The following is a 16133-nucleotide window of genomic DNA, read 5'->3' as shown; positions in this document are numbered from 1 at the left end:
AACAAAAACAAAACCCTTCCACTATATAAAAAAAAATATGCTGGAAAGACAAGAACACAGAACAGGGACTTGGTACAGACTATGATTTCAGTTTTATATCAACCACAGTTAACCCAAAAATTAACAGATACACAGCGATATTCAAAAGCAGTGCAAATATCTTTGGAGGTTAGAATAAAATTATACTACGAGAACATAAGACAGAAGAAATTAAAAGGCAAGTACTTCAAGTACAGGAACCAGTCTCTGTGAGGTCCATCTTAGTGTTAGTTGGGAGCTCCTTTGCCCACCTTACTTCTTCCTCTGGAACACGTTAGCCAACATTGCACCTGATGTAGTCAGCTGGCCCATTTTGTTCAGAAACTTGGTCTTTGTATCCTCACTCACAAGGCTCGCAGCGATCGACATCGAGCTAGGAAAGTCAACAGTTTAGTTACACAAGACTACAAACAAAACACTGTGCTCTTCTTTAATAAGCAACTGAATCGTCTCGGCATGTTAGTGGTTTCATGAGCACAAAAGGTCACTCCACCGAGAAGAACTGGAAAACCATCAACAGTAAGGCCATATGCACCATAAAGTGAGTGATCGTGGCCCCAGGAACAGATCTAGTGGAAAGTTGTACAATACTTTTGTGCATGTTATTTCATACATATATATATGCACAAAAAAAATACATGCATTTAACTACCTTTGCAGCTCTGCGTGGCAAGGGAAAATTATTTAGGAACAAAAGTACATTCCAAGCACTAGCAACACTGAGAAAATAGAACAGCTCACTTCAGAAAGTAAGTCTCACACCTGATGTCAAACCTGCAGCTTTAAGCAAACCGTGTTGTCTCGTGCACTTGAATAAACCTAAGGAAAACCAGGTACTGTACAAATGACTTCTGAAACACAGTTTGGGGTGATATCAGCTACTGTCCTCACACTGATACTTTTAAGAACTGGAATTCTGGTTCATGTTTTCCAACAGTATGCCACGATCATAAACTGAATATTTAGATGAGCTACAGCAGTGAATTACTTAAAAGTCAGTATGCCCAAAAAGTACTTCTGCTACTACAGAAACTGCGTATTTCAATGTAGTAACAAAATCAATATGAAATCAAATCATTTGAATCTCATGTCTTTAAAAATAGCCAGAGAGGGTATTGACATACCTTGTCTAAAGCAAGTACTTCTATAGGAAAATCCTTGCATTTACACAATTACAAAAATTAGAAATGAAAATGTCAAAACGCTTATTTTTTTTACTGGTGTTGAGATGGATTATACATTGCATAGAGTTCTGCCTCTTGTATGGGGAAGCTCTGGGTACAAACAAACATTTATGCTGGACATCTTATAAAAATGAGTTTGTAAAATGTTTCTACCCAAGCTTTAAGTATCCTGTTAATTGCAGCAGAAAATGTTTAACAAAAAAAATTGCTATGGAAAAGATTCAGCTTTTAAAAAGATGAAGTTTAATCTTTTAACAAATCAATCTTTTGTCATTCCATATTATTTGACATAGGTTTTCTTACACCAAGGGCAAAGATACGGTAACGACCAGTATCTTACTTTTGCATCAAGGCTTTTTCAGTAAGTTATCTCCTAGTTGCATTTAAATCTTCATCAAATATATATTTAATGCTAAAACTAGGAACTGAAATTGGCAAGGGCTTAGCAATTAAAAGGAGATTCATGTGTATGAAAAGTTAATTTCTTCAGTGCTAACATATTGTGTTAATTTTGTGCAGTAAAAGACTGCAACCATAGGGCTCACTTTGAAGAGGAAAGGCCAGGAAAGAAGGAAGCAACAGGAAGACTAATCTTTTCCAAATCTTACAGTCTTCAGCAACTGCACTCTAAAAGAAAATAAGCTGGAAGTTGTATCATGTTTGCATTTATCTGTAATGGCTTCATAGTACTGTAGTTTCAACATATTTTCATAGATCAGATTCTAAGTAGCAGAGACCTTTGTGTTAACACAACTACATTAATATAAACTAAAGGCAGGTAGTTCAAACTCTACATGAAACAGGAATTTACCATTCAAACTGTATCCACGTAAAGAACAACTCTCTGAACTAAACAGGTTAAAAACATTAGACTCAATAACAATCCCCCTTGCCAATAGGCTTTTTGTTATAAACAAAAAAATGAAGGAAAAAAATCCTGGTCAACTGACGTGTGCCACATGAGAATTCAGAAGAGCTCAGTCAAGGCATGTTGTTTGATACCTTTGGTTTTCCTGCTAACACAGGTCAGATAACATAACTCTTCGGGTTAAGACTAATGAAGTTCTTTAAAGAGACCAGCTTGATATTGAATACATTTGGCACAATCTGTGAGAAAAAAATATTGTTTCCTCAGGGAAGCATTCTTAAAGAGATGTTTACTATTTTCAAACAGAGTCTCCTAAAAGGCTGTCAAGAAAGTGCTTACAATTTGATGAATTACTTTACTTTGGAAAACATTTATCAGGCATACACAAGTTTCATCTTATACATTTAGATACGTACCCTGCTTCTAGTGTTTTTCTTTACCTAGTCAAGGTCTGGTGGCTTTTTTATTTTAGTTAAAATGAAGAAAGAATATCAGCAATTATCACCTATTGGTGATAGGTGGATGGTTGGACTGGATGGTCCTGAAGGTCTTTTCCAACCTTGGTGATTCTGTAAGTCTAACTGTATATGAGTCCAATAAATGAGTCCATAAAACCCAGGCAAGGGAAATATTTGCCAATAATGCCTATATACACAACCAGTTCTCATGCCTCAATCTGTTAGTCAAAGTCACTGCTGAGGAGGAGGGATGTCCTAGCACAGCTTGGTTGGTGAGCACCCACAGCAACTGTAGCATATCTGCATAGAGCCTGACTGCTGATAGTTGTCTGATCATAACTACCTTTTGAGTATCTACCTATGGAGAGTGCAGAGTATAGGAAAGACCTAAATCAATCTAATGCTTACTTGTAAAAAGTAGGATAGGTTTAATGCTGGACACGATTAGGTTTGTATCTTGCCAGAATCATTACTGCTAGGTTGTTTTTTGAGGATGTTGCTGAAAGAGAGCTGAGCATTCACCATTCCTTGAAAATGAAAAGGAAATACACAGTTGCTGAAGAATCTGCATGGAGTAGGAAAAGGGTGGGATTAGTAGAGAGCCTACATGGGGGAGTACACAGGTACAGATGTCAAAGAGCTCCTTTCAACTGAAGGCAAAAAGGATAAAGGCAGAAAAACCACAGGTTTTTCTTTAAGTATGTGGTGAAGATACGAGGAAAAAAATCAAAACAGCATTAAGTACTGAGTAAGTATTTCATCACTGAATACCCTAACAATTGGAGCATGCTCTGTTAGGATGGTCTACTTTCTTCATAAACAAGAAGATGACAGTACATTCTTTTGGTCTTAAAAGTTTTAAATTTCTTTTCTCTCGGACAGGACTTCTGTGACTAGGTAAAGACCATCTACCTTATTAGAGCAGATGCTATGGATTTATAGTTAGTTGTAGAACTTGAACATTTTTAGTCTTAAAATCATTTCACCTGAAAAGTCTAAAGTTAATTTCTGGTACACATCCAGAGGGTTGGCCTGATGTTGCAGTTCCAAAGAATTCAGTCCTTACTACATCTCGTTCACTGCCAGCCACACCAGTAAGCTGTCTAATGACCACTGATTAAGCCTGAGATACTTTATTTGGTGCCTAAGAAACCTACTCTTTTTTCTGCACCACGTCTCCTCTGTTCCAATTCTTGTATGTCTTTCCCACTTCAGTAGTTTGGAAACTACTACTATTTACTGGCTGTCTGAACTCTTTTAAAATATATTCTACCAGTTTGTGACAGTTATGCAAGTGTGACAAACACGTTTCAGTAACTGCCTTTATTTGCACAGTAAAGTTATCCCTTTTTCCAGTATCTGCAGTTTCTTCTCAAACTCCTGTCCACATTGTTAATTTTTTTTTTTTAAAGCTAATTCACTAAACAGCGCATTCAAACAGGTCAGTTGGTCTATATACTGGAGAAGCTGTTCTTGTGCACTGGTCACATGCAAACAAAGACAGCAGCCTGGAGTAAGCTCTTAACACTATCAGAAGAATTCCTTCCACCTGCAGGCAATCCCCATGAAAAGATGGTTGCAGCGTGCATGCTACATGCATTGCTCTAAACTTAGGCTAAGCATCTCCTGCTTTCCCAGTGTATGGAACTGTTGAGTCACGGCCTGAAGCACTGATTGATCACCTGGAGAAAGGGACCCCATCAGCCCTGGGAGCACAAGTGAAGGCAATTCAGCTGTGTCATCAGAAGGGGTGGAGCCTGGCTGCACCACTCTTAGACCCCCCCCATTAAAGGGCTGACTGCCACTAGGGAAGGATTCTCTTTCTGGAGATCCCTCTTTGGTGGAGCTTTCCCCTATAAATCTGGAATCTTCTGATACAGGTAAACAATCTTCTTCCCTTCCCTTATAGCACCTTTGTATTGTGCCGATCTTTCCATCATTACACCTTTTCCCACCATACTGATTTGTCCAATTGCTACACTCAGATTCAAGACAGAAATTCAAATGCTGTTTTCTACGGTTCAAAACCTAAAAATGAAGTATCATAGGAAAATGGGAACTTCATTACTAGGATACAGGTAGAATTGTGTTGCCCTGTGCTTTATACTGGAAGCAGAAACAACCACAGAGTGAATAAAAGTTCTGAATATGAGCATTAGTGTGGGATTTCTGGTCACAAGCACTGGACACCATTCTGGAAGACACTATACAGAACATTATGCTGGAGGCACAGAAAAAAAGAGAAGTGGAAGTCTTACCCCTGCGGTTCTTGGACGGTCTTATTTTCCACTTTCTGTTCACACTCTTTTATCATGGAGCTTAAAATAACCTAAAGCACATAAGGAAGACATAGATAGGATGTTTTTTCTTTTACATCAACAATTGGTACCAAATCTGCTCCCCAGGTAATTCTGACACCAGCGGAACAGTTTAAGAAGGTTCTCTTGCTTGTGAATTGCATTTAAGTTGCAACTAATTGATAATGCCTTGTGGCTAGAAACAACAAAACCATTCAAAGTACTTTAAGGAAGAAAAGGTTTTTGAACCAGCTACAAGAGTTCAAGACTCCTTCCCATCCCCCCTTCATTTATTTTTAAATAGAGTCAAACTGCACATACTTCTGTTATACATCTTCATCTCTTCCCTTTTTTTAAAGCAGTAGTTTATTCATTAGCAATTTGCTTTTATATACATCCATGTTCTCTGTATTTTCAAGTACACTTTATAACTTCCAATTACCAGCACTGTGCATAAATGCAATGAAAGGAAGAAAAGGAAAAAATGATAGTGTGTAGAGGCAACATTTTTATGGAAAAGAAGTGCTAAAGCAAACACGAAATATCACTTCACTGACATCTTACAGGGTTTGTATGAATCTAGATGTTTTTTTTTTAATTTTACTTTAGCAAATCCAGTATTAAAAGGCTTTTGCAGAATATTTTAGACTAAACTTTCCTGCTTGAAAGACAGACACTTGAAATAACTGGGTCTCACAGGTCTCTGTCACAGTTCCTACAAGCATCATGCCACAGCCAGGAGCTGATTAAGGCCTAAATTTTCCTTTTCTGCAGTAAAGTTGTAGTGAGCTTTCTAATTCACTGGAATTGGAGTAAAAACATTTCATTTTTCTTCAGCCTGTAAACATCTGCGATTCTACTTGCATTTCTGACCTTTCAGTATTTCTCTGCAGAGTTACTCAACCTAAAAATATATTCTAAAAGATTTTACATCATGGGACTTATCCTTTGTTCCAGACCCCTTAATGCTATACGTTGTGGTACTATTTATGAGTAGCTCTTCTTAACTTCTAGTTTTAAATACCACGACATTTCAACTTTTATTGCCATTTCCATCTCATGCTCAGTAAACATTGCTGCTCACCTCATGCTCTGGTGAGAGATGTTCCATGTCAATCCGTAAACACTTAAGTCCTGGTAAAAAGTGATTGACCATTAAATCCTCTGAAATAACTAAAAACCAAGTTGTTAAGGAATTATAAAGACGGCCTCTTGAAATTCTGTATGTCTTCTCTCTCTTCTGATACTATGCAATTTTGCTCTACTGAACACAGAGACAAGCTACAGCAGCAATACCCAAGAAGACTGCATTTGATTCTTCACAACAAACAAAAAAGATGTCTGAAGCACATTTAACTTCATATATTTCATATGATACAATTTTTTGATACATATATATACACACACATATTCACATAGAAGTACAGTTTAAATTACTGCCTAAGATCAAGGGATTTTTTTTTAAAGTACTTACAAGTTCTACCTTCTGTGAAAATCTCACCTTTACACTGAGCAGATCATACTTTAGATCACACATTCAAAGCCAAAAGTAGCTATTTCCAGAATATTCATCTTCTCTACCTACAACAGAATCAACTAAACTTCACCTTAAGAAAGGATACAACAACAGGAAAGAGCACTGTAGGCTTCAAATAGGTGGGTAGCAATATCCAGTCTCTTAGAATCCACGGACTGCTGGTTGTTGACCAAGGCTAATTTGTGCAAGTGTGGAATAACAACTGTAAAAGTAAATATTAGAGTAAGCATTTGAAACTGCTTTCCATAGATGTGGTTAGCATTAAGAAGTTGTTAAGTGATAATTGCAGGCATCCAAAACATCACTCATCAATGTGGGATAAAAGCTGCAAATAATGGCTTTTGATAGGACTGCTCATGCAAATGTAATTGACTAATGCAAACTTGAAACAAAACTGTAATAAGACTATCTAGAATAAAAAGGTACCTCAGAGTAGCAACCATTACAGAAAACATGCTGTAAAATTATTATTCCCCTGCTGCTAAAGTTGTCTGAAATATGTTTCTACTAATGGGTTTAGCCTGCAAAACTAGCTGCCTACATCCTATGAGTATGATAGGTCCTCACATTTTGTTTACAAGCATCTCTTAGACAATCTAATAATGAACTCTGTTCTTCAATTTGCTTCACATTACAGGGCTATGGGGGAAAAAAAAACCCACAACCCTATCTCGTTAATCTGGGATACGTTCACATTCAAGATGTGTGGGATACTTCATATTTACCAGGCAAGAGAGGCTGTGGTGAAGAGGGAGAAGTGGAGTAGAAAGCATTTTACATGTCAAATAATTGAGAGAAAAAAAAAAAAAAAAAGGGAAATCCTGGTGTATTTTGCAGCAAAGTGACCACTGCCTTTCAGCTGTGAAAAGATTAGTTGGTGCATGCTGTGTTCTGTATGTACATCAATGTTAGGTAAAATGAAAATTTTATTGGCAAGGTCAAAAAAATAAAAACAAAAACAGGGACATAGGGGCACACCAAGCTTGAATACAAAAGAGTTTTCATTAACTTTTTGGTAACAACAAAAATCAGTACAACCAGCCAACAATTAGCTTTGGGACAGGAAGAAGAGGAAAACATTCTTCCACCAGTGCAACTTACATTCATCTCTAAATCTGGGCTCAGCATTAGGTCCAACTCTTCCAAACGTTTTTATGATTTCTGTATGAAGAGAATGTTGGTCTTGATATTGAGGGTCCTCCAGGAAAGATGCTAGCTGCATTTTTACCCTTTCCAGAAGCTTAAGTACAACAAAGAGGGAAGAAGTTAGAAATCATTAAGCTTGGAGCATGTCTATAAAGGTTATGTATGTCAGATGATAAGCCCTGGATTTTCTGTTAACTTACAGTCTTTTCTGACAGGATGATCCAACCCCTTTTGTTGCTGTCCCCTATTTTAAAGACTTAGCAGTGTTCTATTCTATTCTATTCTTAACTACTATGCATGTGCTCCCATATAGCCAGTCTCTTCCTGAAGTTTGCTTGGTTTTGATAATCACGTTTTTTACCTACTATAACTTCCCTCATTATTAAGATCTTCAGAGTTTTCCTGTTTAAATAGCATTGAATTCACTTAAGTTTCTTTGTAATACATCTCAAAAATATCCTTTTTTTTTTTTCCTGCAGAAGACAGATAGATAAGCATCATAAAATCAAGGGAATTAGAAAGGGTTCTAGAGGCTAGAAAAACTGAAACAAAATAAAATACATATTTATCTAAGAATGACCAACATTTAATTTGCATTCAAAGTTGTTAAAGTAACATTTTCTAATACACTTTGAAAGCAGCTGTCACTTCTGTACTCTACAGTTTATTATAAATAGTGCAATGAATACAGTAATTTTTGTGTGGTAACAAAACCATATTCTTTCCAAACTGATTATAGGCATGCAATCCAAACTACAAAATGGTAACTTATCCACCTTCCAAGTACTTGTGAGTCATCACAGACTTATTACTCACATTTCCTCAAGCGCATTCTTTTAGAATACATCGAGATTACAGGAAGAATGCAAGCTCTGCAGAATGCTGTGGGGACTTTACAAAGAAATCTGATGGTACAGCTATTACGTAAAACAAAGCGCAGTGCCTCTACTATTTAGAGCAGAATCTCAAGTGTCTTTTTCAGAACTCTGATCTATTAGCAAAGTTCCATCATTCAAGAAACAGGCAGACGTTACAGATCTGCATTATTCTCAAGGATCATTTCAGTTACTTCTCTGTAACTTCAACATCATCTTGGATGTCATGAGCTATCGGAGATGGCTGCAGAGGACCAGCAGATATGACAGGAACTTCAAGTGATCTGTGCCCTCCTAAAGTAATTGGAAGCCAAGCATGATACCCCATGCAATCTAAAAATGGTATCATATATTTGTGTGGAGGCAAATAATTATCACCATGACTTCTTGATTAGCACATGAAAGTTAAACTACCCATTTAATTTAGAAATAATGGATTTGGATTAACTGACTTATCTTAACTGACTGTCCAAGGAAAAGTTTTAAAAAATATTTTATTCATGTTTTCCCATCTTCTAGCACAGGCCTCTACCTCTTTTTTTTTTTTTTTTTTTTAAATGTTTAGCTTGATATAAGTAAATGTCTTTCTTAGTAGAAAGAAGGCTTGTGTGATTTTTTTTAAACACAAAACAAGTGAAAAACAAAAGAAAAAAAACAACAATACAAACCAACCAACCAAAAATAACCAGTGCAAAACCAGGAAGCATATTAAACAAAGATGCAACAACAACAAAATAATTTACAAACATTTTTTCTCCTTTTTCCCCCCCCCAAAGTTAATAATTAAGTTAACGTATCATAAAATCTCCCACTATTTCTACAAAACAAAGGATGACAGTAGCACTGTTACCTCTCTTTGTGTAACAGTTTCCATGATGGTCCCAAAAGCAGGAATTGTTGCAATCCTCACTGAACTACAATAGAAATACATTATCTTTAATTGAGCATTAAAGAATAAAATGGGTTTAAAAAAAAAAAAACAGAGCAAAACTCAAAGATTAGTACTTTAAGTTACATTAGTTTCTAACAATAACGAAACAAAAAAAAGCAGACCAGGAAAAAGACAGACAGGATTAACTCAAGGTCTCAATCTGAAACTCACAATTCAGGATCACTGGACAAGGTAACAAGGGCCGGTGCAACCCGCTTGTCAACTAATGCTTCACTCATGCCTCGAAGAGTCAGCTGTAAACCAGTCAACATGCAATAAAAAATGGTTTGGTAAACTGGAAGGAGAACTGGATTAGCTGTGGCTGAGGATGGGCAGGCAGACTCTTGGGATTTATCTTGGTTTAGTCACCTCACGACACATTAAAATGATTAAGACACATCATGCTCTAGCTTTTACTGGTAATAACCTGTTAGTGAGATTAGCAAAGCATCCCTCCTTAACTTGAAAGAAATATCACATCAGAATACTATAGCACAAACACGTCCAGGAATTGAAATATTAAGGCTGTCTACCAGAAATTAAGTACTCCCAAGACTATTTCACATTTTGATACTGCCTTATTTAATTTTAAATATAACTGGTAGAGTTACAGAACACGTTGATGTGCAGCTTCCTGCTAGAAACGATTTAAGCAAATTTCAAAACCGAAAGTATGACTTAATACTTTTTTTAATAACTGATTTAGTTTTCCATTTAACATTTATTCAGCAAATTTATCCTCTTTAGTTCCAGGTATTGCAATAAACCTTTGTTATTACAGACAAGTGTCTGTAAGGTAAAAGTTACCTTTTAAACAAAGTAGTTTGACTTTTTTTTGCAGCTAGGATAACAAACACAGCTGATGGTTATTTCTTCCTAAGTATTAAGAGGGATGCTAGGTGTATAAGACAGTCAGAAAACTTACATTTCAGGGTCACTGGAGAGAGTAATGAGAGCAGGAACAACTCTCTGAGCTACCAGAGTTTCATGTACCCCCTTCACCAACAGCTGAATGGTCGGAGCAGGGGGGTATCACAGGTGATGCACGGAAAGAGCGAGCACAGTATCATGGGAAGAAGAACGGCACAACCAAGAGAGAGAAAGAAAAAACACAAAAAGCAAACCAAAATTAGAAGCTAAGCAAATACTGCTACACTAGTGCTTCATATATGCAAAGGCATGAAGAAAGCTGAAGTGGTCTGGCCATCAGCACAAACCTGACAAATTTAATGACACAGTGTTGTTTGCTCTGCTTTCAGCTATTTTGTAACTCAAAATATAGAAAGATTAGCAAGTAATTTAGGTGGTATAATTCAAACCTGTTAAAATACTAAAATGATGCCAATTAGAGTTTGACAGTCTGGTCTAAATGATGCTATACCTCAGTGCAATGGCATATGTTATTGTACATGAAGACTGTCACGTGCAAAGGTAGATTTCTTTAGTCAGGCCAAATACACGTGGTTTTCCAGCACTGAGTGACACCTTTCAGACATCACAAAATGACAAAAAGTACTTCCCCAGAGGCCACTAAGCTTTCCTCAAAGTCACTGTGAACTATTTTAGATTTAATGGCCATCCAAGCAGTCTATATTGTAACAACTCAAGTTACAATTGCTGGTCTACGCAGGTAGAAAATGGACAACACCTGACTTATCCATTGTATTAGAAACTGAGATCACATTGAAATTTGTCATTACCCACAGATACGTGGAAACTGATTACGTTTAGAACTGCCCTGCTCATGTCTTTATGTATGTATAACTACATGTGAAACAGATACCTTTCTACACAATAATATAAACTTAATTTTTAGAAAATGGCAAATTCTAAACTTCCCACTTCAGCAAAACAGGTGCGGGTTGTTGCTTTTTATTTTCTTTTTTAAAATCTGCATTAGTTAAAATGGAAAGCATAGGGAAAGCAGCATCTCTTACTGTATCATGCAGTGCTAAAACCAAGCACTAGTTACATTCTAACTAGAGTTTTACATTATGCTATTTGTTTGAGCGTTCCAATTTTACTGACTGAATTTAAAACATGAACATTACGAAAGACTGCAAGGAGTCTGACTTTCCAGAAGACTTTCTATATAAAACAGTGACATCTACTAAGCAATATTTGAGTGTGCATGTGTGTGCGTGTATGTACCCAGATGCTGTGACCGTATCATGGTCTTACAGGTAATGACTGGACAAGGAAGCACAGGGGTGAGAAATGTTAAGCTGCATAAGCATTACTGCTGCAAAATCTCAGAAGCAGAAAGCTGCAACTTCCTACGCTCATAACTCACAAAGTACTAGCAATGTCAGCTACTCTACTACATTTTAATATTAATGCATTCCATAATTATTTACAGTAGCAGCAACTTATAAAGTGTTGACCTATTCACCTTAAGGTTGATGCACTGGTTGGATGCATCAACATAAGGCTGATGTATTCACGTTCAGATTGATGCTAAGGTCGTAGCACTCTGTTCAGCCATAACAAATTTACTCCCATACAGTTTTCCCACTGACTAAACTAGACAATGTTTATTGTTTTTAACTGGGGACAAACAGGGATATGAGTTTTCTTTACCAATCTTTGTTTTGAGAAAAGTCTGGAGGCTGGAATTCTTAGAATTTGTGTAATTAGCAAACAATTTAGAATGATCTCAGCTCCACAACTATATGGGCTGCTAATCATGGTAAAGTATGGTAAATAGCATCATTCCGTCTTAAAGAAAGTAAAAGCATGTATCATCATTTAAGAGTCATTCTGAAGAAAAGAGTTCCTAACCTTGAACAGACCAACAATGCTTGTAACTCAGCTACATGCTTCACTGTTCAAACCAGCAGCAGTCAAATCTGTTTGCATCAACACTCAAATGGGAAACTACTGACAGAAAACATTAATGCACAGGCACAAAGGAAACAGCTGGATGGGCAAAGCCACGTTGCATTTAAGGCTACAGTGAGACAGACAACACAAAGTTTTATCCTCTTTTGATTCTTACCAAGGAATGCACATTCATTACTTCATATATACCACACCTTAAAAACTATAGCACAGAGCTTCCTGACCCCAGGGGCAAGCAAAAATACATTGGCTATAAATCACTCATGTTCTTTTACTCCAGAACAGATTGATAAGGGTTTCATAACACGATTTGGCAGGCCTAAATCACAGCAGTCCCTGAGCTGCTGCAGATCACTGTACTGGTCTAAAACTTTGCAGTACAAGTACAGCTGTCCAGCTCAAGACACACTCTTCTATGTTATCCAATCATTACTGTCTATCTTCTGAGAGAATTGCTGTGTTTTGCCAGTGAGTGATCTCTGAGACATCAAAAATTCCTCACATGAAGAAATCCTCCAAAATAAAATGAACTGCTATCATCTCCTCCTACAGTTGACTTCCAAAATTCACATACTGTCATGTATAAATGCACAGACTACAGCTATGAAGTGGCAACATAGTAAATCAGTTTTCTAGTGAGAAAAATGTCTTCAGTGAGGCTGTCTATGCACTAGTAAAAACTGAAATACATTAGAAAGCAAACAAGTAGCATGCAGAACTACCCAAAAATTATCAATTTGCAGTGGAAAATAAACCACAACCAAGACAACAGCTTGTATTAACTGAAGTTTTTTGTGTATTGGGTTAATGATTACACAAAAAAGGAAACAACATTTTTACAAATATGAAATATAAGCCATGTGCTTGCATTGTAAACAAACTAAGAAATGTTTTATGGGTGACCAAAACTGCCATCTCCTTTTCACAAGAGAAAAAAACCAAGACAGAGTTGGATACTTTCAAGGGAAGTCACACAGTATGTTTTTAAGTCACTGTTTAGCGCTTTGTCTGCAATGACTAGCAGAGTTGCAGTAGAGAAAAGAAATGGTAGCATTAAGCACTTCTGTCCTCAAGGCAGACTTGAGATTTGTTTTCAGAAATGGATACGACACGGCAGATTCACCTAGAGGTCAACAGCAAAGCTAACCAGTGAGTCAAGCTTAACAAAACTGTAAAGAAAATAAAAGAAAATGGAATTTGATTATTAAAAAAATTACTCTCAAAAATATGAAAAAAAAAAAAAAAAGATAGTCTTTGTTCAGCAAGTGGTGTATGCCCCAGTCTTTTGGTATGCCTTTTATCTTTAACACTTGATGAACAGGAGCATGGTATGGAAATAAAGAACTTACTAGTTAAATTTAACAGCCTCTCTTGTCATCTATAAATTTGTTCCAAATAAAAAGATGAAGTTGTCACACTGTGGTATATTAAGAAATCCTAGATTTCACCAATTATTTATTTTTGGTAAAAATGTACATTTTTACCACTCCGTTTGGTGCCAGTGGAAACTTGCTGCAATTACAGGTGCACTATTTGTACACTGAAAAAGGTACTGAAAACTGGTAACTTTTAATTAACGATAGCAAATGTTAAAATGCACAGAGAGACGCTTACGTTTACCTACGGACCTAAGCAAACACATTTGATGATGTTATTTTGTTCTGGTTTGAACACAACTTTGCCGGGAAATTCATTTTCATCTGAAAATGTTTTTCAGCATGCAATAATTAGAATGCAACAGTGAAATCAGTAGTTGATCAAAGCACACACAGTCACTATAGAAACATCATGCAAGTGGCTAATGACAAATTACATAGTGAGATGTGCTAGAGAACACAACAGATAAACAACTGTACAACTGCTCCATCACACAGTGCACAACTTATTTAAGTCATGCATAATTTTTAAGAATATGTCATCTGAAATCAGTGTTTAAAAATACACTGCAGTTTCAGAAAAGCATTCAAAAAAAGTTTAGGTATCACTTACCTCAAACATTCTAGCTGCTGTGCATCGAACAAGAGCTGAAGTATGGACAACTCCATACCATAAGACAGTTAACAGCAACTCATGATAAGCTGGGTTTGCACTAAAAGAAAATATTTAAGCAATCAAAAAAGAAAAAAAAAAGAAAATAAATTCCTCCACACCTCTGTGGATCTTTTTCCTACAAAAAGCTGTCTCAGCAAATCTGAAACTCCAATTTTTATCCCTTATGAAAGATACATAACATTTACTCCATTCCAAAGGGCATGGAACATGCTGCTGTCTAGAAAATAGGTTGCATTTTGAAGTTGATTTTAGAAGTTCTTCAGAATATAGATTTCAATATATTGCAATAGCGAATTGAACGAAAATACATATGAGAACATGCAGTAAGAATATAGGAGACAGTAAATCAATTTCTACTTTTCTCCTTAGTGAGGATTTTTTTTTTTGTATTTATTTTTACTCCCATGTGCGAGTTTTTCTTGGTTTTCTTTTTTTATGCTTGAAAGTTTTTTTTTTTTTTTTTTTTTTTTTTTTTTTTAAACACTGCATTATTCATTTGGGAGATTATCACTGAGGAAAAACATAAGCCTACTCATTTTTCCCCTGAGGCAGCACAGTTAATAAAATTACAGCCACATTACCATGTTTTAATAAAAGCTTCTAATGTATTCAGATTTAATCAGCTCGAAGGTTCTTTACCCCAGTTCCACAAAGGAAGCTTTCAGGCTATCAAGAGGAGCGTGGGACAGCGATAGCATGGTCATGACATCTTCCAAGAATCCAACTAACAGTTTGCGGTCCTCTTCCTAAAAGAAATACAATTTCAAACGTAGTAGAATTGTTATGGTTTGACAACGTTCAGCTGTGAAAAAGACAAACTGAAAGAGCAGATTAGATTTAGCACTTAATTTTCTTAGAATTTCCAAAATACGCTTTTAGAAAAAGAACGTTTAAAGGAAACACAAGACTGTTTCTATATTTTATCAGCTGAATACATATATGCACAAAATTCCCCAAAGATGTTTACTGAAACCCACTTTCATGGCTCTCGACAGTTAGTGATTGCTTACAGTCCACTGCAAGGAATGCAAGTCCATCTGTGAGATGATGAAAGGTTTAGTTTTCCTTGTAAGTCATGTATACATCAGTTCATAACTGCTGGTTACTGGAGGACTAGGTAGGGTTATTTATGGGGTGTTTATTTTAGACCTAAACAGCACTAAAATTTTAAGACTCCAACTGTGCCCAAAATAGCAATTTATCTGCTTGTTTATTTTTGAAACTGTTGCAAAATTATGGCTTGCAAAGACCACAGCTAAATGGCAAAGAGCCCATTTATTGAACATAACTAATATTTTGGATAAAGGCACAGGGCAGCTGTCAACATCTGAGAGTTAGCAATGCTGACAGTGCCTGATGCCATCTTAAGATCTACTGAATTTAGTATCTTTTAACACTGATGTCCGTCACCTAAATGTTGTAGTAAATGCAGTACTTAGGAAACTTAGATTTTAAATAGAGTTAGGGCTGCTTATTTATTTATCCTCAATGCATGAGAGCACTAGAAGTTTACAAAGAGAACATTAAGGTGGTGTGGGTGTTCATTGTTTGTTTGTTTTGATAGAATAATATGTAAAATCTAAGAAACATAAAAACAAACCCACCTGAATATAACATGTAAGGACCCCTGTTGCATAGATGGGAACTGTAGCTTTTGTAAGCACTCCGTTACCTGCTGTGGAATCTAATGAAACACATTACAGAATTTATTTTGCATATATACATATATAAAGTATGCAGATATTTACATTTATGTAAAGAATGTATATACATAGGCATACATACACATGCTAAAATAATGCTTAACTAATATCTGGATTAAAGATTTTATTTTTAATTTAAACACATATACAGTGTACAACATCAGAGTGTTCCATTCAGATTATGATTAAAGATAAATGACAA

At 36.2% G+C, this 16133-nt stretch overlaps 1 protein-coding gene across 1 annotated transcript in view; it reads right to left on the bottom strand.

Annotated features, from left to right (window-relative positions):
- Positions 1 to 291: 291 nt before the first annotated feature.
- Positions 292 to 16133, bottom strand: part of RELCH (RAB11 binding and LisH domain, coiled-coil and HEAT repeat containing) — a gene marked incomplete at both ends in the record, with an annotated part of 69849 nt that continues 54007 nt past the window's right edge. Inside the window, 10 exon segments of the mRNA XM_079533227.1 lie at positions 292 to 412; positions 4808 to 4878; positions 5931 to 6019; positions 6469 to 6585; positions 7485 to 7623; positions 9255 to 9318; positions 10261 to 10343; positions 14166 to 14265; positions 14868 to 14974; positions 15833 to 15912. Coding sequence (XP_079389353.1) covers positions 292 to 412; positions 4808 to 4878; positions 5931 to 6019; positions 6469 to 6585; positions 7485 to 7623; positions 9255 to 9318; positions 10261 to 10343; positions 14166 to 14265; positions 14868 to 14974; positions 15833 to 15912 — 971 coding nt within the window.

This window comes from Tetrao urogallus (genome assembly GCF_951394365.1).
Source record: "Tetrao urogallus genome assembly, chromosome: 3".
Classification (NCBI taxonomy): Eukaryota; Metazoa; Chordata; class Aves; order Galliformes; family Phasianidae; genus Tetrao; species Tetrao urogallus.
Note: the sequence above shows the minus strand (reverse complement) of the source record. Positions and strands in the feature narration are given on the sequence as shown.